The 22987-nt window shown below is 45.6% G+C and overlaps 1 protein-coding gene across 2 annotated transcripts in view; it reads right to left on the reverse strand.

The window, feature by feature from the left end:
• Positions 1-380: 380 nt before the first annotated feature.
• Positions 381-22987, reverse strand: part of RFFL (ring finger and FYVE like domain containing E3 ubiquitin protein ligase) — a 373130-nt gene continuing 350523 nt past the window's right edge. For both annotated transcript variants that reach the window (XM_068268602.1, XM_068268601.1), the window contains exons 5-7: positions 20913-21123; positions 12210-12230; positions 381-665 (exon numbers count right to left, since the gene is read on the reverse strand). In XM_068268602.1, the coding sequence (XP_068124703.1) occupies positions 487-665; positions 12210-12230; positions 20913-21123 (411 nt within the window). In that variant the 3' untranslated portion in view covers positions 381-486. The remainder of the gene's footprint in view (positions 666-12209; positions 12231-20912; positions 21124-22987) is intronic.

A 22987-nucleotide genomic window follows, 5' to 3' on the forward strand; every position in this document is an offset into this window, starting at 1 on the left:
TTATTTCTCGCCTCATATAAAGTCTAGATCTGTTGGTCTCTTTATCAAAAGTATTAACCTAAAGTTTTAGTATTTTTGACTTCACAGATTTTATATATGTAAAGCTGCAAATCTTCAGTAGCTAACCTTTAGCTGATTTTAAGTCAGTTCATCTCAAAATGGTTAAGGCAATAGTGAAAAGGCACTATGAGACTATGTTGTAGTCCATTCTGCATTAGGCATGTCATAACTTTTCTTTTTCAAAGGAGGACTGAATATGCTTTGCGTACCACAGACGTTCGTTGACACATGTAACCTCCATTTTTAAACTTAATGGTATTTCAATCAAGTAATGAAAAAATACCCAAAACATGTATGAAGAAAATGAAATGTGAACGTGGTTTCTTCATTGTGCTACTTTATAAGATTCAGCAGCTACAGGTTCCTTCATATGTTGTCAGCTGTACCAGTCACAGAGGCGATATAGCGGACTGTTGTGATGAAATGTCATGATCGGAATACGTGAACAGCCCTTACTACGTACTGTCGGCAGATGGGACATTCGCTCATGCGCATGCCACACTTTGTACAGGTTACCATGTGGCCGCACTCCAACAACACACAGTCAATGTGGGAATCCATGCAGACTTTGCACAGGTTTTCATCATTTCCAGCTCCATGTGTTCCTGTAAGACAAATGTGTCACTAACAGCACAAAACATGTAAAAGGTTAGTATTCAAAAGCTGTAATCTGACAGTATAATACAAAGTAGTAATTACACCAGCTGAGCACTTCATTAACCGCTTCGCATCCAGATCTTGTTTGCCCCCTTTATGGATCAGAGTAGTTTTGATGTTTTAGCCATGTCCTTCCTATTTAAATCAGCAGTAACTTTATCCATATTTAGGACAAATTAAATATAGATTTTTTTCATGACAAACTAGGCTTTCATTATATGCCATTTTTCCTTCAAACAATTGTGTTTTATATGTATTTTAATGGGAAAGAGAAAAAAAAACACATTTCTCAGTTTTACCATTTCCAGTTTAAATTAAAAAGAGTTATTGGGCTTGATTCACTATGCGGTGCTAACCTACTTAGCACGTCTAAAGTCTTTAGGCGCGCTAACCAGGGTGCTAAGTAGGTTAGCACCAGTTTTCTCAATCAGATCGCGCGCTAAATACCGCGCGCAAAGTCCTATGCGCGCGCTAAGTCCCGTAGGCTTTAATGGGCACTTCGCGCGGAGCGCCCTGTGCACGTAAAGTTTTACGTGCATAAAGTTTTGCACGCGAAAAGCTCGTTTAGACGTCCTAAGGGGGTTTTCACAGGCGTGCTAACAGTTAGCACCGCTTTGTGAATCAAGCCCATTGTAGATTAAAAAAAATGTTTGGCTATTTCTACTGTATCACAAAACTTAGATTCTGTTCCTGCCATAATTTATGGGGAGGACATTTGATTCTGAAATACTGCTACAGTGTGCATTTTTCACTATGAACTGAGAAAATAAATAGTATTTTTAAATAGGTAAAATCAATCTTATTGGCTCTTGTATTCCCTTTCACCAATTAGTGTTGGAGGTGTGCATAGGAGAAAACCCAATCCTGCACTGCAGTGCTTTAGCTACAAGACGTATATCTAAGTACCCGTGGCTTCGATTAAGTCACAGAGGACATAGATATACTGTAGCGGTGGATAAAGTGTTTAAAAAAAAACTATACCAATACAAAAACCATACCAATACCAGGGAGAAATTTCCTATGCCCATACATTTGCCTCAGTTCTCCATAGAAAGGGTTCCATACGTTACTGGACTTGGAAACCTTCCTTTGAGCTCCTGGTCTATGTTGGCATGATTGCATAATGCAGTTGCTTCAAGACTGTCAACTGCACATTAATTCTAGAAATCTCCAGTTCTACTACACCCAAAATCACCACCAGCTTGCACGGTTTACAAAGCAGGCTGGTCCGTGGATGTTTGTGGTTGCCAAAATTCTGACACTGCCATATGTGTTCCATGTTAATAAGATTAGGCTTCCAGTCTTCACCTATTCAGTTTTTTTTTTTTTGTTTTTTTTTTAAGCATGTACCTTAGCTTTTTCCTTTGGCTGCCAGAAAGCAGAGGCTATGGTAGGTACGTATTTGGACGTGTTCTACATACTGAGGTGTGTTTTTCTGCTCACCATTGATGTACAGAATGGTAAGATGAGTTACTGTTTTTCTGTAACCTCAAACCAGTTTGACTATTCTTCTGTGATCCCTCATCAAAAAGGCATTTTTGTCAGTATAACTGCGACTCAAGGATGATTTTAATATTTTGTACCAAGTAAACTCCAATGGCAGCGGTGTATGACCATTCCAAAATAATCGCTAGTGAAGAATTTGTCAGAACATACTACCAAAACACCAATAATCATGACAGGCAATTTGACTGAAGTTACTATTTTTTCCACATTCTGGTGTTTGATTTAAACTAGTGACCTTCCTGACCTGTATATACTGTACATTGTAGCCACAAATCAGGGCGATTAAATTACTGGATTCAGATGTTCCTAAGAAAGTGCTCAGTAAGTATAACGGTACAATGGATTTTTTATAAGCAGATGCTGTTCTGACTCACTGCTACTTTCATATTGACATTGTTGTGAAACAGCTGAAGAAATTCTTCTTACTGTCCGTTAAAGGGGCACTATGGCCAAAATTGTACAATTTAAAATATGTGCAAACAGACAAATAAGAAGTACTTTTTTTCCCAGCGTAAAATGAGCCATAAATTACTTTTCTCCTATGTTGCTGTCACTTACAGTAGGTAGTAGAAATCTGACAGAAGCGGCAGGTTTTGGACTAGTCCATCTCTCCATAGGGGATTCTCAGCAAGGCTTTTATTCTTTATAAAGATATTCCCTAAAAAGGATTTAAACAATAATGCTGGCCAGCTTCCCTGCTCGCTACACAGTTTGGCAGCTGGACAGAGCAACTGCCATTCACTAAGTGCTTTTGAAATTAAATAAATCCCCAAGACTCCCCTATGAGAAGGTGGAGAAGTCCAAAACCTGTCACTTCTGTCAGATTTATACTACGTACTGTAAGTGACAGCAACATAGGAGAAAATGTATGGCTCATTTTACGCTGGAAAAAACGTACTTCTTATTTTTATGTTTGCACGTATTTTAAATTGTACAATTTTTTGCCATAGTGCCCCTTTAAAGAGGAACTGTCGCAAAAATCTTAAAATTTAAAATGCATACAAATAAGCAGTACATTTCTTCCTAAGTAAAAAGAGCCATAAATTACTTTTCTCCTATGTTCCCGTCACTTACAGTAAGCAGTAGAAATCTGACATTACTGACAGATTTTGGCCTAGCCCATCTTCTCATAGGGGGGTTCTCAGGGTTTTCTTTATTTTTAAAAGCACTTAGTGAATGGCAGATGCTCTGTCCAACTGCCAAAATAGTGTGCAGCTAGCAGGGAGGCTGGCCAGTCTCTTTGTATAAAGATTTTTCAGGGTATGTACTTATAAAGCATAAAGGCCATGCTGAGAATCCCCTATGAAGGGGAAGGGATGGACTAGCCCAAAATCTGTAGGTAATGTCATATTTCTACTACTTACTGTAAGTGACAGCAACATAGGTGAAAAGTAATTTATGGCTCATTTTACTCTGGAAGATATGTACTTCTTATTTGTATGCGTTTTAAATTATAAAAGATTTTCGCGACCGTTCCTCTTTAACCACTTGAGGAACGTAGGCTTTACCCCCCTTAAGGACCAGACCCTTTTTTCCCATTCAGACCACTGCAGCTTTCACGGTTTATTGCTCGCTCATACAACCTACCACCTAAATGAATTTTGGCTCCTTTTCTTTCTTCACTAATAAAGCTTTCTTTTGGTGCTGTGATTGCTGCTGCAATTTTTACTTTTTATTATATTCATCAAAAAAGACATGAATTTTGTAAAAAAAATGATTTTTTTAACTTTCTGTGCTGACATTTTTCAAATAAAGTAAAATTTCTGTATACATGCAGCACCAAAAAATGTGGACAAACATGTTTTTAATAAAAAAAAAAACCCATTCAGCCTATATTGATTGGTTTGGGTAAAAGTTGTAGCGTTTACAAACTAAGGTGCAAAAAGTGATTTTTACCATTTTGAAGCATCTATGACTTTTCTGACCACCTGTCATGTTTCATGAGGGGCTAGAATTCCAGGATAGTATAAATACCCCCCAAATGACCCCATTTTGGAAAGAAGACATCCCAAAGTATTCACTGAGAGGCATGGTGAGTTCATAGAAGATTTTATTTTTTGTCACAAGTTAGCAGAAAATGACACTTTGTGACAAAAAAGAAAGAAAAAAAAAAAGTTTCCATTTCTGCTAACTTGCGACAAAAGAAAATGAAATCTGCCACGAACTCACTATGCTCCTCTCTGAATACCTTGAAGTGTCTACTTTCCAAAATGGGGTAATTTGTGGTGTGTGTTTACTGTCCTGGCATTTTGGGGGGTGCCTAATTGTAAGCACCCCTGTAAAGCCTAAAGGTGCTCATTGACTTTGGGCCCCTTAGCGCAGTTAGGCTGCAAAAAAGTGCCACACATGTGGTACGGCGGTACTCAGGAGAAGTAGTATAATGTGTTTTGGGGTGTATTTTTACACATACCCATGCTGGGTGGGAGAAATATCTCTGTAAATGACAATTGTTTGATTTGTTTTACACACAATTGTCCATTTACAGAGAGATTTCTCCAACCCAGCATGGGTATGTGTAAAAATACACCCCAAAACACATTATACTACTTCTGAGTACGGCGATACCACATGTGTGACACTTTTTTGCAGCCTAGGTGCTCTAAGGGGCCCAACGTCCTATTCACAGGTCATTTTGAGGAATTTGTTTTCTAGACTACTCCTCACGGTTTAGGGACCCTAAAATGCCAGGGCAGTATAGGAACGCCACAAGTGACCCCATTTTAGAAAGAAGACACCCCAAGGTATTCCGTTAGGTGTATGGCGAGTACATAGAAGATTTTATTTTTTGTCACAAGTTAGTGAAAAATGACACTTTGTGAAAAAAAAACAATAAAAATCAATTTCCGCTAACATTTGACAAAAAATAAAATCTTCTATGAACGCGTCATACACCTAACAGAATACCTTGGGGTGTCTTTTCTAAAATGGGGTCACTTGTGGGGTTCCTATTCCGCCCTGGCATTTTACGGGCCCAAAACCGTGAGTAGTCTGGAAACCAAATGTCTCAAAATGACTATTCAGGGGTATAAGCATCTACAATTTTGATGACAGGTGGTCTATGAGGGGGCGAATTTTGTGGAACCGGTCATAAGCAGGGTGGCCTTTTAGATGACAGGTTGTATTGGGCCTGATCTGATGGATAGGAGTGCTAGGGGGGTGACAGGAGGTGATTGCTGGGTGTCTCAGGGGGTGGTTAGAGGGGAAAATAGATGCAATCAATGCACTGGGGAGGTGATCGGAAGGGGGTCTGAGGGAGATCTGAGGGTTTGGCCGAGTGATCAGGAGCCCACACGGGGCAAATTAGGGCCTGATCTGATGGATAGGTGTGCTAGGGGGTGACAGGAGGTGATTGATGAGTGTCTCAGGGTGTGATTAGAGGGGGGAATAGATGCAAGCAATGCACTGGCGAGGTGATCAGGGCTGGGGTCTGAGGGTGTTCTGAGGGTGTGGGCGGGTGATTGAGTGCCCTAGGGGCAGATAGGGGTCTAATCTGATGGGTGACAGTGACAGGGGGTGATTGACAGGTGATCAGTGGGTTATTACAGTGAAGAACAGAAGTAAATAATGCACTGGCGAATTGATAAGGGGGGTCCGAGGGTAATCTAAGCGTGTAGGCGGGTGATTGGGTGCCCGTAAGGGGCAGATTAGGGTCTGATGGGTACAGTGACAGGTGGTGATAGGGGGTGATTGATGGGTAATTAGTGGGTGTTTAGGGTAGAGAACAGATGTAAACAATGCACTTGGGAGGTGATCTGACGTCTCATCTGCGGGCGATCTATTGGTGTGGGTGATCAGATTGCCCGCAAGGGGCAGGTTATGGGCTGATTGATGGGTGGCAGTGACAGGGGGTGATTGATAGGTGATTGACAGGTGATTAGGGGGATAGATGCATACAGTACACAGGGAAGGGGGGTGATCAGGAGGGAGCAGGGGGAAGGTTAGGGCATAAAAAAAATAGCGTTTACAGATAGTGACAGGGAGTGATTGATGGGTGATTAGGGGGGTGATTGGGTGCAAACAGTGTGGGGGGGGGGGGGGGCTGTCTGAGGGGTGCTGTGGGCGATCAGGGGGCGGGAATCAGTGTGCTTGGGTGCAGACTAGGGTAGCTGCAGCCTGCCCTGGTGGTCCCTCGGACACTGGGACAACCAGGGCAGGAGGCAGCCTGTATAATACACTTTGTATACATTACAAAGTGTATTATACACTTTGTATGCGGCGATCCGGGTGCTAGTAACCCGCCGGCGCTTCCGAACGGCCAGCGGGTTACAGCGCGAGGGGGACGGAGCCAGTCCCCGGCGGAGGATCACGTCACGAATGACGCGATCGCTTTGCCCATGCCCGTACAAGGACCGCCGCCAATTGTACATGCGGCGGTCCTTGCGGGATCCACTTTCCGGCCGCCCCTGTGCAGTGGTTAAAGACATAACCACAGCCATTATCATTTGTGCAATGCAACTGCTATGGAATCATGACTAACCAACTGTCAAATGTTAGGCCCTGTTTACACTTTACTAACTGTTTTCAACTGAAAACTCATGTTAATCCATGAGCTAGGTCACACTTGATTTCGCACGCAGAAAAAAACCTGACATCTTGCGCAATTTGTCAGTTTTCTCTATAAATTACATTAGCTGTTGTAAGGTAGAGGTCACACTTGTCTTTCAGTTTCTACACTTTTTAGAAAACTGAAAGACAAGTGTGACCCCTGCCTGAATCAGTTGGTACACTTTTTTTTTTCTTCTCCATAGCAGTGCATTGTGAAAAAGATTTCTGTTAAAACACATTAAAGAGAAACCGTGACCATGAATTGAACTTCATCCCAATCAGTAGCGGATACCCCCTTTTACATGAGAAATCCATTCCTTTTCACAAATGGATCATCAGGGAGCTCTGTATGGCTGATATTGTGGTGAAACCCCTCCCACAAGAAACTGAGGACCATGGTCCTGGCAGTTTCCTGTCTGAACCTTTTTGCATCGTGCGAAATTGCCAAAATAGCAAACAGCAGCTACATCACCTGCCAGCAGTAAAAATGTCACCATGTGATAAATGTCAGAATGTAATTCAGGGAGAAGAATGATTTTACAATGGGCAAACACTGACTAAATCATTTATACATAATTATGGTAAAAATAAAGCACTTTTGTAATTACATAATTTTCACTGGAGTTCCTCTTTGAGTGTGAAATGAGCCATTGGGAAACACGGGCATCACTTTGAAAATCAGTTGTCCTTTCAGTTATAACTTAGAGCAGCTGATTAAGCGTAAACGGGGCCTTACCCTTACCTGCACATCCAATTCCTGTGGTATCACTAGTGACTGTAAATGAGCTGAATTTCTGCAATGTAAATACAGATTTTACCCATACACCTTAAAAGGGAATCTGAAGTGAAAATAAACTTATGATTTAATGATTTGTATGTGTAGTACAGCTAACAAACAGATCATTACCGTCATTCCTCTAAAGTAAAACATCCTCTCATAAGACCTAGCTGACCTTTCACTCATTCTCTAAGTCTTCTTGCACACAGGGACGTTACAGGCGCACGTTAGTGCAGCCTGTAACGCTCCCCCAACGCACAGCAATGTAACACAAGTGGGCTGTTCACACTGCCCACGTTGCGTTACATTGTAACGCAGCAAAGTGCTGCATGCTGTGCGTTCTACGCGGCTAAGCCGCGTTAGACTGTTTGCACATGCTCAGTCATGTTGGGGAGGAGGGGAGAGCGGCCGGGCACATGGCTAATTAATATTTACTGCACTCAGTGACGTGCAGTGTTTACTTCCTGGAGCGACCGCTCTGTGCGGCGATTGGCCGGGCGGGACCACGTGATGCCCCATGGGTCCAAGAGTACGCATCACGGACGCCAGAGTGAGCCGCACAACGCGGCTCACTCCGACGTCCACACCAGAGAGCACCAGGCGTTGCGTTAGGGGCACGTTATAACCCTATATAACCCTGCCCTATAACGTCCCCTAAACGCAACGTCCTGGTGTGTAACTAGCCTAAATATAAGGCACCCTCCAAAAATAAGACCTAGCCCCAGCCTACATTACATGCCCAGCCGCAACCCACATGACATGTTATTAGATGTATTTCAGTGGTCATGAAGACCTTTGAAAGAGCGGTCCTGCCGCTGCTCAAGTACGCTACCCTGGACCGACTGGACCCTCTCCAGTTCGCATACAGGGCAAACAGGTCCACTGACGATGCTATTAACATCGGCCTGGAGTTTATCACCGACCACCTCGACAGGCCGAACTCATACGCTAGAATTCTTCTCCTGGACTTCAGCTCAGCCTTTAATACTATCTGTCCCCGGATTCTGCATGACAATCTCACAGAGCTAAATGTCCACCCAACCCTTGGCCTCTGGATCATAGACTTCCTCTCGAACAGGTCCCAGGTTGTTAAGCTGGGTGACATATCCTCCAGACCCAGAGTGACCAACATTGGAGCCCCCCAAGGCTGTGTCTTGTCACCATTTCTGTTCTCTCTATACACGAATAACTGCATATCCACAGAGGACTCTGTCAAAATCATCAAATTTGCGGACGACACCACAATTATTGGCCTTGTTAGTGAGAACGATGAACAGGCTTACCGCAAGGAGGTGGACAGAATCTGCAATTGGTGTAGTGAGAATGGGCTGGTTCTTAACACTGCCAAAACAGTGGAGATGGTCATTGACTTCAGGAAGCATGCCAGTATTCCTCCCCCGTTATATATTGAGGGTACCGAGGTCGCTAGGGTTCCCAGCGTCCGCCTCCTGGGTACAACCATCTCTGATGACCTGACCTGGAGGGCAAACACTACCGCAACCCAGAGGAAGGCGCAACAAAGACTCTTCTTCCTTCGCCAACTAAAGAAGTTCGGTATGGACCATGAACTTCTGAGGTCCTTCTACTCTGCTACAATCGAGTCAGTCCTCTGCTCTTCCATCCTGGTCTGGTTCGCTAGCTGCACCGCCAGCGACAGATATAAACTCCAGAGGGTCATCAGCTCAGCGGAGAGGATTATTGGAAAACCCCTCCCCCCTCTAGATCTCATCTACAACACCAGACTGCGTAACAGAGCATTGAAAATTGTGGGCGACCCCTCTCACCCTGGTCACAGTTCTTTCAGCCGACTCAAACTGGGCCGGAGGTTCCAGTCCATCCCTGCCAAGACTAACAGGCGCATGAACACTTTTTCCCACAGCCGTTACTCTTGAACTCTTCCCATTCCTCTGACCCCACTCTCTGCTGCCACCTACGGACTAATACCTGACTTCGGCTACGGCCGCTGTTGCTTACCTGCTTACTGCTTTACCCGGTTGTACCAGAATCACTATCCTCCGCTACACTCTGTTATTCCTGATAGACCCGCAATTGCGCTACTGCAAATGTTGTATTACTCCTGTTCTGTTGCATTGCTCATGTTGTATTACTCCTGTTCTGTTGCATTGCTCGTGTTCTGTTGTATTACTCTGTATCATCTTGTCTGTTGTATTATTACTATCTCTATGCCAATCAATGTGCCAAATCCAATTCCGGGCACGGTCCAACCGTGCTTGGCGAAATAAATTCTGATTCTGATTTTAACTTGCTGTCCTGCTTGCCATCCTGTTGTCTCTGCGAGGTCTCTGGGTCCGGGACACTCGCTATTCAATGCAGGCTGATTAACTCTCCTTCAGTCCGCTCTGTGCCATTATTCTTTCAAGCTCCGATATTAAAGCCTTGTACATGGATGAAGCAGTCTGGGAGGCGGGATCATGCTCCGTTTTTGGGCCAATCACTGCACTCGCTGCTACACAGCGAGTGCAATGATTGGCCCAATAACGGAGCCATTATCCCGCCTCCCAGGCTGCTTCATCCAATTACAAGGCGCTTTTCAGAGCAATTTTCCACTTTCCTATACTTAACATTGAGGCTGACTCAACTCAGCAATCAGCAAAAATGCTGCAGGACCAGAGTTGCGTTTGGGGGGGGGGGCGTTGGGGGGAAGAAGATTGCTAGGGTTGAAATACATTAGCCTAGAGCTTTACAAACGCTCGAACCACTCTTGGTGTGCACCAGCCTTCTCACTGTTTCTTGTTTAAGGATTTACTTCCAGTAAGTTCAAAGGGCCATTAGCTCATTTAACCCTCCTGGTGGTTTATTAAAATCCGTCAGGGGGCAGCACAGCCGCTTTTTATAAAAACATTTTTTTTTTAGTGAGACAAGGTCTTGCTACATGATAGCCGCTGCTCAGCGGCATCCCCCCAGCCCCTCCGATTGCCTGAGGCGATCGGAGATCCCGTTCAAAGAAGGGATCTCCTGGAGGGCTTCCCCCATCACCATGGCGACGGGCGGGATAACGTCACCGACGGCCTCGACACCGTGACGTCAAAGGGGACTCCGATCCACCTCTCAGCGCTGCCTGGCACTGATTGGCCAGGCAGCGCACGGGGTCTGGGGGGCCTGCGGCGCGATGGATAGCGGCGGATCAGCGTGTAGCGGCGGCGGCGATTGCATTGCACACGCAGCTAGCAAAGTGCTAGCTGCGTGTAGCAAAAAAAAAATAAAAAAATATGCAAATCGGCCCAGCGGGGCCTGAGCGGTGCCTTCCAGCGGCATAGCCCGAGCTCAGCTCGGGCTCACCGCCAGGAAGGTTGAAATACAGAGTGTAATTTGTAAACTGCAAATATTGGAGAATGATACAATGCTATAAAAAAGCTATATAACTGAAAATAAAAATACGAGACTGTTTTGCTATTAATGTTATTAAATTATCTGTACTACACATTCAATTCATTATATCATAAGGTTTTTGTTTTTTTATGTCAGTGTCACTTTAAAGGGAAATTAATGTGTCGGAGACTGCGCTCTCTGTTGCTGCGGGGGGCTTCGGCAGAAAGGCCGCTCCGTACTGCGCATGCGTGAGAATGCGTGTTCCAGCATGCGCAGTACAGAGCGACCTGTCTTTGGGAGCCCAACTGCCCAAGCCTCCCGCATTGGCAGAGAAAGTCTCCAACCCATCAGTCGGAGACTGCTAAAGGGGGAGCCAGCGCTGGAACGTGGGGACCGTAAGAGGATCGGTAAGACTCTATGGGACCCAGAGCTTTCCCTCTCCTTTGTAAGTACAGGTAGTCCCCGGTTAACGAACGAGATAGGGACTGTAGGCTCGTTCTTAACCTGAATCCGTGCTTAAGTCGGAACGCTGTGCCTTCTCTGTCCCCTGTGCTTCCAGTGTCCCCCCCCCTGTGTCTCCTTGTGCCTCCCGTGCCCCCTTTCCTAATGCAGAGTATGCACAGCAGAAGCGATTACAAGTCCAACCTATTCCATGGTGGCTCCAGGCCAATCAGCGACGTCCCCTCTCCCTTCACCATTCCTCCCAGTGGCTTCACTAGTAGCCGCAGGGTCTCCTTTTGATTGCGTCATTACCGGACGCTAGGGAAGCCGCTGATTGGCCCGGAGCCGCCATGGAATAGGTGAGACTTGTAATCGCTTCTGCTGCACATAATCTCTGCATTAGGAAAGGGGGCACAAGAGGTAGTCCCCGTGCTGTGTGACGTCATTGTGGCGGGTCAGCGAGCGTTCATATCAGCGGGTCGTTCGTAATTCGGGCGTTCGTAACCCGGGGACTACCTGTATCAGGATTTTTTTTATTTTACTTCAGACTCCTTAATTCTTTAAACAGTGAGGGTTTTTTTTTTTAAGTGTTTTCCTGTCATTTTTGATAATTGCATTTACAGATCTATCAGACTGGATGATGCAGTCCATTTTTATCACCACAGCATGGCTGTTGTCTGGCAACTGCTCTGCATGTTCTGTCTCCCACCTCCTTTAATCTTCTCCACTTACTGGCCTGGGATTGTGTGTGACCTGCAGACAGAACCTTAAAGGATCAGCACCTCAATCTCATCCGTGAATTACATGACATGGCAATGGCTGTGTCTAATCCACCTCACTAAAGAGACGGTTCAAAAGGTGACAATGACACAGCGGATTACATGCCTCTTACCTTCTCCATCAGCCACAAAAGCTGCAAAAGAAAAAAAAAAAATACTATATATTATGAACAGGTTCAGTGCACAACAGATGTTTTTAGCATGATTGGATAATCAAAATCAACTGTCACAAACATAAAATGTTTATAAATGTACAAAGTAAAGCCAAAACCCCTCCCCCCCCCAAAAAAAATGTGCAAATTAGAGTATAGTCTTACAATGATTTAAAACACACAGGTAATTAAAAAATCTTTACATGGGAAAAGTATGCACGGTGTAAAAATCTGATCTGTTACCATTTATACTCGCATACAAGCCGAATTTTTGACCCCCAAAAATGGGGTCAAAAGTTGGGGTGTCGGCTTGTATGCGAGTCTTTCCTGGTGGTCTAGTGGTCCGCGCCCCGCTCCCCCCGCGGCCGCCGGTGCTATTACCTGCTTAGGCAGCGGCCGCTTCCTAATCCGCGTTCCCCTTCTCATGTTCATTTGCAGAGTATCACAGCAGCGCGCCCGGCGCTGCTGCTGTGACGATGCAGGGGGCAGGAAAGAGTGATTCCCCTGGTAACGGCGATACAGATCGCCGCTACAGGGAGGCCGCGCTCTGTCCTGCCCCCTGCGTCGTCACAGCAGCAGCGCCGGGCGCGCTGCTGTGATACACTCTGCAAATGAACATGAGAAGGGGAACGCGGATTAGGAAGCGGCCGCTGCCTAAGCAGGTAATAGCAGCGGCGGCCACGGGGGGAGCGCTATACTGGGGCACTACCTACCTATACTGGGCACTATACTAGCTATACTGGGCACTATACTAGCTAAACTGGGCACTATACTAGCTATGCTGGGCACTATACTAGCTATACTGGACACTACCTACCTATACTGGACACTACCTACCTATACTGGGCACTATACTGGCTAAACTGGGCACTATACTAGCCATACTGGGGCACTATACTAGCCATACTGGGGCACTATACTAGCCATACTGGGGCACTATACTAGCCATACTGGGGCACTATACTAGCCATACTGGGGTACTATACTAGCTAAACTGGGCACTTTACTGGCTATACTGGGCACTATACTGGGCGCTATACTGGGCGCTATACTGGGCACTATACTGGCTATACTGGGCACTATACTAGCTAAACTGGACACTATACTAGCTAAACTGGACACTATACTAGCTAAACTGGACACTACACTGGCTATACTGGGCACTATACTAGCTATACTGAGGCACTACCTACCCATACTGGGCACTATACTAGCTATACTGGGACACACTGAGGGGCTGCACCAATCCAGAATTTCCTACCCCCGGCTTATATGGGGGTCAATCATTTTTCCCTGGTTTTTCAGGGAAAAGTGGGGGGGGGGGGGTGTCGGCTTATATGGGGGTCGGCTTATATGCGAGTATATACGGTAATTGCAAACGAATGGGATCAGCATCACAATGGACAGGAACAGAGAGCTACGCAGATGCTGTGCATTGCAAACTCATGGTCATCTAGGTTAGATAATGTGAACAACAACTAACAAGTGAAGACGCTAGCCAGGTAAGTTTAGCAAGGCTGGCCTTGTTAAGCCTAAATTTGGAAGATAAAAAAAAAGGGGGAAAAAAAACTGGGACAAAATTATTCCAAAAGCGGACCTGAACTCAGAACTTCCTCTCTGCTCTAAAAGATACGCAACAGCATAATAACCTTTACAGAAAAACATTTTTGTTGCAGCCGATACAAATACTGCAATAAATCTGCAGTGTCTACTTTCTGCTTTCATGGAAGCAAACATATTAACATCCTGTGTTTACAAATTAGCTCTCTGCCGTGGCAGTCAGCCGACACAGCAGAGGAATCAAATTACAACTTGCGCTTAGTCACAGATGAGGGTGAACTAGACAGGCTAAACTCTCTCTAAATACATACAGGGTGCATTTACCGTTTTCCTTCTGTTCAGTGTCCAGGTCCACTTGAAAAAGAACCTGAGGCGGAATATTTAAATCTTAAAAGGACCCAGAGGCATGTCATGTGCACAATGACAAGCCTCTGTGTCTCTATTGCCGCCGCTATCTCTCCCCCCCCCCCCTTCCCAGGTCTGCTGTGCCCCCCTGAAAATATCATCAGGCTAGCCACAATCTGCTTGTTTACCTGTGGGCTGTCAATTAGCCTCCTCTGCATTGCCGCCTCCATGACTGGCTCTCCCCACCTCTGCTAGCTTCCTTCAATTGGAAGCCAAGCCGCGACCCAGGAGTACTTCTGGAGTACTGGAAATAGACCCTTAACTTTTTAGCAGCCAAATAAAGTAAAACTTTATGTGGCTACAGGGCTGAATTTTTTCCTGCTGCTGGGAAGTATGCCTTCTCCAGTCTGGCAGGGTATGCAGAGTGGGCGGCAGGAATCCTTTATAGTTACCTGTACGGATGGCTGGATCAGTTTCTTCTTCCTCCACCTGCGGCAATACACTCCCGACAGCCTCTGACTTCCGACCACCTTATAACAGGATTGGGGCTCAGAGGATAGTCTCGGCAGTGCAGCGCCACCCGGTGGTGGAAGAAGGGTGATGGAAGAGACTCCTACTATCACATGTAAATAGCGTGATTGGAAGTCAAAAGAGGATGTCGGGAGTAGAGGGAGAGGAGCAGCTGGTCCAGCACAGGTAACTATAAAATAATGTTCCCTGCACTGCTCTGCATGACCTCATTAGGTGATGTTGAGGTGAAATTGAGTGCAGCATCTTCAAACGAAATATATTAATTTTGAAGATGCTAACTGGTTAAAGGAAACCTGAGACTAAATAAGTCTCAGGATTTATATTTACCTGGGGCTTCCTTCAGACCACTCAGTCCCTCACCATCTCCTTGAGCCGCTCCGTTCCCCTGCTGGATGGCAGGTACTCTGGCTAAGTCACCTGTGCACCCCCATCATGCTCCCGAAGCCAGGTGTATTTTGCATCTCAGGTTAACTTTAATCACACAGCCATACTATTGCAACATTGCTGCTCCTCAGTGCATGGCATGGGTTAATATGGCTCTAGGAGGTAAGGGCTTGGACCGAGTAGTACAGAGTATCTCGGATAAAGCTCATGGTGACAGTAAATAAATGGAATAGTAAGTAAATGGAATTTTCTCAACAAGGAATAGTAAGAACTTAGCAGAGGTTCTGATCCATTAACTGAGCGCGCCCAGACTGGTGCTGCTGCCCTCTAAGGCTTCTCCAGACATTACATCTCATTTCTGCTACTTTAAACCTCTTAACGGAAAGACTGGACCGAAATTTCAGTGGATTCTAATGTATCACTTCTCCAGCAACACCTATAACCTTTCAGAACACCTGGATTACTTGGGATGGCAAAGATTTAAGCTGGATTGGATCTTCCTTGGTATCACACACTGCTGGACACTGCACACCTTCCTTGGAATTGACCTGAGACCTTAAAGACTTTCTGCCTCTTTGTGCCCGCCGTCTCCCATCCTGTGAGTAACTTTCATCGATTATCTACAGCATCTATGCTCAATAGACTATATTTTTCTACATATATTATATATTATATCTTCAAACTCCTAAACAAAGGACTGTGTTTCCAAATCCATGCTGTCCATCCATACATCTCTGTGTAAGGACAATTCAGTCTATACAGGCCCTTTGATCTCTGCAGGATACCAGCCACAGCTGTGAAAGTTCACACCTTGACTTTAAATAGGGCCTTTCTTAGCAGGAGCCCTGAGCTGTCTCTTGTCCATCCTAATGTGTAAACATCAATATTCAGCACAGACACTTCTAGCTGTATACCAACCAAGAAATATATATCCAATTGACAAATCAACAATAATTCTACTTAAGTCTGTTGGAATCTACAGAAAGACAAAGCGAGGATCCAGGGGACGTGGGAAAAGACGTTATTCACTGCAGAACCAAAATAACTCTGTGACAAAATCTACAGAGTACACCCAGCCAACAACCCTAATAGCTCCAGCACAATCCAGCAGAGATGACAGCCACACATCTGGAGACTGTTCCCTCCTGGAGTCCTCAAACTCAGACCTCAGCTCCCAGGGTAGCCCCATCAAGGCTGTCCTCTGCAACGTCAGATCAATAAACAACAAAACAGCAATCATACATGATCTAATAGAGTCTTCTGATCTGGCCTGCCTGACTGAAACCTGGCTTTCTGAACCTGTTGGCCCCACCCTGGAGGCAGCTGTGCCAACAAACTATTCTGTGATATACTGCAACAGGAAAGAACGCAGGGGAGGAGGGGTTGCACTTTGCTTTAGATCAGCTTTGAAAATCAGACCACTTACTGTAGGTCCTACCAACTCGTTTGAATGCTTGAGGGTGCAACTTTCAGCTGAGGAAAACATTAACATATTGCTGATCTACCGCCCATCAGAAAAATACTCAGACTTCCTTGAGGAACTTGTAGACCTCCTGTGCAACCTAACACTGGAACACCCCAGATGGATTGTTCTTGGAGATTTCAATACATGGGTGGACGACTCCTCTTCACAATTTGGAAAAGAGCTACCTCGTGCCTTACATGAACTGGGCTTCCTCCAATCAATCAGCTCTGCTACTCACAGGAAAGGTCACACTCTGGACCTTATATTCCATACTGGGCTGTCAATAGCCAATGTGGAAATTAATCCTGTTGCCTGGTCAGACCATCACACTATCCACTTCTCCCTCTCAATACCAGCCGTCAAACACCAGGTCAAGAATCAAATAAAATATCGCCGCTTAAAAGGGCTAACACCTCAACATATCCGAGATAACCTTAGCTTTGATGAATTGACTGACTCCAGCTTGGACCCTGATACTCTGGTGTTTAAATACAACAAATGTGTGTCCTCCACCTTTGAGACCATTGCTCCTCTGCGCACCAAATATCTTACTCCACACCATCATGCACAGTGGTTTGATAACGCTATAAAAGAGCTGAAAAGACAAGGCCGAAAACTTGAGAGGCTGTGGCGCAAATCTCAGTCCCCAGAAGACAAACATGCCTTAATCTTCCACTTGAAGAGCTACCAAAAGGTAATCACGGGAAAAAAATCATCCTTTCTATCACAAGAGATTGCAAATGCAGTTAACAAACCAGTCCAACTGTTCCGCACAGTGGAAAAACTCTGCAACCCAGCATGTCAAAAACTTAATATCGAGTCTTCAAAGGACCTCTGTGACCAATTTGCCCATTTCTTCACAGACAAAGTCTCCGCTATAAGGTCCACCATCCAACTTACAGCATCTGAGCCTAATATAGCGCCGAAGACCATTAGCAGAGACAACGTAACACCTTGGTCAAACTTCAAAGAAATTGATGAAGAAGTCACATCAAGCATCCTCCTTCACGTCCGCCTAACTACCTGTGACCTGGATCCTGGCCCAACACAGTTCATGTTGAACTGCCCCGACCTGTTCGTACCGGTATTCCTCAAAATTGTTAACTGTTCCTTACAATCAGGGATATTTCCTGCTTTACTGAAGGAAGCAATCATCAGGCCTCTCCTAAAAAAAACCCTCCCTGGACCCAGATGCAATGACCAGCTACAGACCTGTCTCTAACCTCCCCTTTCTGGGCAAGCTAATTGAAAAAGCTGTATACCTCCAGCTAGAAGCCAGAATCCTACAAAATAACAGTTATGACCCATTCCAGTCTGGCTTCAGGAAACACCACAGCACTGAAACTGCCCTCATCCAAATATGCAACCACCTGCTCATGGCAAGAGACAGAGGAGAGTGCTCGATCCTCATACTGCTAGACCTTTCTGCAGCCTTTGACACAGTTGACCATGACATCTTGATAAACAGGCTACAGGAATACTGCGGCATTGATGGCATAGTACTTCAGTGGTTCCAATCCTTCTTGAGTGGCAGAACCCACAAAGTGTCTATGGGGCCCTTCCTGTCCACCCCTGTAACACTTAAGTATGGGGTGACCCAGGGCTCAATCCTCTCTCCCCTGCTTTTCACGATTTACATGCTACCATTGGGAAAACTAATCCAAAAACATGGCCTGACATACCACTGCTACGCAGACGACACCCAACTACATCTTTCCTTCAAGCCTGGTGTGACAGACCCAACTCTAACTATAAACGCCTGCTTACGTGAACTACAGCAATGGATGAATGACAACTGGCTGAAACTAAATGCAGACAAAACTGAAGTCCTTCTGATTGGAGGGCAGAGCATGATAACAAAACAACTTAACTTGCAGTCTTCACCACTGGGAATAGGAGGCACGGATCTAGGCAGCTCTGATCATGTGCGTAGCCTGGGAGTTGTAATTGATGGGGATTTAAACTTCAGAACTCAAATCTCTGCGGTGGTGAAATCATCCTATTTTCACCTGAAGAACATTGCAAAAATCAAGCACCTCATACCCCCAGAAGATCTGCCAACCTTAGTCCACGCCTTCATCACATCCCGACTGGACTACTGCAATGCTCTCTACACTGGCCTTCCAAAAAAGGTCTTGTACCGCCTACAGCTGATACAGAATACTGCTGCCAGACTGCTAACCAACCAACCCCGTCACTGCCACATAATGCCAGTCCTGCATTCCCTTCACTGGCTACCTATAGAATGGAGGGTCCTATTCAAGATCGGCCTACTGACATTTAAATCCCTGAATAATCTAGGCCCTGGATACTTGAAAGATATGTTACAGCTGCGTAGCAATCCCCGCATTCTCAGATCCACAGGTTCTAATAATCTAGTCATACCCAGAGTCCACTTGGAAACTTTTGGTCCCAGAGCCTTCTGTCATGCTGCCCCTACGTTTTGGAACTCCTTACCTCAACAGATCAGGACAGCCCCATCCCTGGATGTGTTTAAATCCAGACTGAAAACCCACCTGTTCAGTCTGGCATTTGCAGAAATATAACTTTTGTTGTGTGAATACTTCATCCTACTAACTACTGAATCTGAGAGAGCCTAAGCGCTTTGAGTCCTATGGGAGAAAAGCGCTATAGAAATGTTATTGTATTATTATTGTATTGCTATCAAATACAGAGTACCTGGCAAGTTAATGTTGAACCAGAACTCCTAGGAGTGTGTAAGGGGCTACAGTGGACATAAAAGCCCGCTTACTAAAATTCTATGGAAAACAAAAGATTGCTTTCTTAACCTTCCTGGCGGTTAAAAAAATTTTTTGTTTCATGTAAAACTACCAGAGTGGTAGCTACATGAAACACCACTAGAGGGCGCATGTGTCCCTCTAGTGCGATCGTCGCCGGCATCAATAGCAAACAGGGGAACGCGTATATAACGCGCTCCCCTGTTTGGCTCCTCCTGTCGCCATGGCGACGATCGGAATGACGTCATCCGACGTCCTGATGTCAGATGCCTCCGATCCAGCCCATAGCGCTGCCCGGAACTCATTGGTCCGGGCAGCGCAGGGCTCTGGCGGGGGCCCTCTTCTGCTGCTGCGTGCGGGCGATCAAGCTGTGCACGCAGGCTCCAAAGTGCTAGCTGCGCGCACAGCACTTTAAATGGCGAAATTCGCCCCACCAGGGGCTGAGATATCTTCCTGCGCGGCATAGCCCGAGCTGAGCTCAGGCTTACCGCCAGGAAGGTTAAAAACAGGAAGTATTTGCAATAATTCAGGTTGGAGTGAGCTTAGGGATGTCTCCCAGTGCATCACTGCTGAAATTTGCATATTTCAGCAGGGATACACTGGGAGATATCTCAGGGCTCACTCCAACCTGATCACAAATACTTTCTGTTTTAACCTCTTGAGGACCGCAATGTTAAACGCCCCTAAAGACCAGGCAATTTTTCAATAAATTGGCCACTGCAGCTTTAAGGTCAAGCTGCAGGGCGGCACAACACAGCATACACGTGATTCTTCCCCCCTTTTCTCCCCCCCAAAAGAGCTCTCTGTTGGTGGGGTCTGATTGCCCCCCCAATGTTTTTTTTTTTTCAAAAATGTTTTATTTAAATGAATTGTAAACCCCCCTCCCTCCCCCCGCTAGCCAATCCCTGTGATCAGCTGTCATAGGCTTCAGCCTATGACAGCCGATCCCCTCTGCTGCTCAGGAGGGGACAGCCATGTCACACGGCTGTCCCCAGTACAGCGCTGCTGCTAATCGCAGCGCTGTACATGTTAATAGACGGCGATTACGCCGTCTAACAGTCTCCTGAGCGGCAACCGCCGCTCGGAGACTGAAGGCAGAGCTCTGCTCCGCCCACCAAGCAGGAGATGCGCACGCACCCTGCTCGCGATCTCCTGCAAAACACAGCCCCAGGACTTTACGCCAATTGGCGTTAGGCGGTCCTGGGGCTGCAGCCGCGGCCACGCCCATTGGCGTGACGCAGGCGGCAACAGGTTAAGAAAGCAAACTTTTGTTTGCTATCAAATACATACAGTAGTATCTCATCATAGTAAACTCTGATATAGTAAACCTCTGGCTATGGTAAACTCAGTCACCAAGTCCTGACCATGCACCTGTATGAATATACAATGTATGACCAATTGTGATAGTATGGTAAACTTCTGATATAGTAAACTGCTTTGCCAGGTCCCTTGGATTTTACTGGATATATTGTTCCTAATCATGCCAAGAACAAATTTCCAGTTGAATACCAATGAGAGAAAGCACGAGTAACTGAAATTTTCTCAAAATTATAAACCCAGGCAACAATAGTGGAAAGCATCTTGCAAAGGTTATAAGAAATGAACCAAACAAGCTTTTTGATGGAGTAGTGCTCAGATTACCTTTTTTCTGAAGTTCCTTCTGATCATAGTATAGTCGCGTTACACGCTCCATTAGCTCCCATTTTTCACAGCAGCCCTTGTAATTCACAAAGTTCCGAGCCAAAATCTCCTTCAGCTGACGCACAGACAGGGACTCAATGTCATCTGGGGTGCTGATATCAGAGAGTGAAGCCCTTCTGCCTGGAACCAGTATTTCTTCTGAATCTATAGACTAAAAAACATTTGCAGTTACATTACAGGAAACTCCACTCAGCTTGTAAACCTATCACATCACACATCTGTCAGAAGAGAAAAAGGACAGCTGCTATGGATGACCTTCTAAAATGCTAACATTCATGTGTTCTGCCAGTCATACTACCTTCTACAACTCTGTTCTTGATGACTCACTCAACCTATAACGCCTAGTAAGACAGTCAGCAAAGGCACCTCCCATATTTATCTCAATAGAAAAGTGCTTTGAATTCTGCTGATTTGGGGCTTGGAGGAAGCCCCATGTATAGTATATTGTATATACAAATCCCCATCTCAGGTTTACTGTAAGGCAGGGGACACACTTAGGTCTGCAGAAAATTGTAAGCGTTTTTTCGCGGATCGATCTGCACTGTTGGCCAATAGCCAGCTGAAAGCAGCTGAGGGGGGCTCAGGTAATTCACGAAGGTGATCCCCCCCCCCACCCCTTCGGATTAATAAATCAGTACTTACATCCACAAAACAGTACGGAGGCCTATCGGTTCCTGGGTATTATACTGCCTCACACTTGACATATTGCTTTGTGATCCACCTAGTAATAGATGGGCAGAAATAGAAAAATGTTGGATAACACCTGTACACTTAAGCACTTTGGTATGGGATAAGTACACTGTGACGAGCAAAGGTTTCTAGGATGACGCCTTTTCTCTTTACACTAAAAATCCAATGTAGTTTGGGAAGAAATATGGTAGCGCCTCAGTGACCTGAGTGTGTTGGGGAGGCCCCGGGACGGAAATGTCCCTCGGACAGACATTTAGAAAAGCCATCCTACAGTGGCTGCTATAAGGTGGGTGGGGAGTCACCCCGCTATTTCAAGTAAGGAGGGACTTAAGCTGCGTACACACGCCATACCAGATGCAATGACGGGTCCACCGGACACTCCCGCTGAGCGGTCTTTAGACGACAGCAGCCTGCGAGTACGCGCTGTCGGCGGACTGATAAGGTGGTTTCTGAACGATCAGCTCAGCCAAGGTAAGGTACTGTATATCCACAAGGATTGTACATCTACCAACGAACTGTCAGTCTGAAGTGGAATTTTTAATATTTGTCCTGGCCAGGGTTAAAAGTTGTTGTGGGATAAATACAGAATCTGTGCACTATAATCCACACAAAATTCGAGACTTCACCACAGTTTCCCAAAGTGAAGAAAAGGTATCGCTGAAAATACACCAGGATGAACACTGGCCAACCTGTTTCTCAGTTGGTAACATTAGCTCTACATGCGTAATATACTGGAGAGGGTTAACAGGAACAATATTGAAAATAATCCTTTATAGCTTGTAAACCATTCTTCCATTCTTGCTTCCTCCAGCCCTCTGCATTCGTCCTGTGCCCTCGCTGCAGCTCCCCCTCTGTGCCTGTTGGTTCCTCCTCTCTGTGCCCCCCTGGGCCTCTCTGTGCCCCCTCTATGCCCCCTGTACCCCTGTCACCTGTTCCCCGGTGCCTTCAGTGTCCCACTCTGTGCCACCTGTCCCCCATGCCCTCAGTGTATCACAGCAAAATGCCATTTTATTGGTTTTAAAACTTTTTTTTCCTTTTAATTTTTTTTAATGAATTTACTCAAAAACTACAAGGTCTTTTGGAAAAAAACAAACAATTTTTCACTTGTTCTGACTGAACAAAACGTCAAATTTTCGGGCCATTCATGTCGGTATGTATGTACCTCTTTGCTATGAAGTCTGCAGTGGCACACGTGATAAGACGCCACTAGAGGGCATCATAGCAATAAGCCTGTGACTGACAGGAAGAGGCATCCCAGCGCGGACCGGTAGGAATCACGCCGCAGCTGCATATTCTGACACCCGGGGAAAAGGAAGACACTTCAG

Source organism: Hyperolius riggenbachi, chromosome 2, assembly GCF_040937935.1.
Source record: "Hyperolius riggenbachi isolate aHypRig1 chromosome 2, aHypRig1.pri, whole genome shotgun sequence".
NCBI lineage: Eukaryota > Metazoa > Chordata > Amphibia > Anura > Hyperoliidae > Hyperolius > Hyperolius riggenbachi.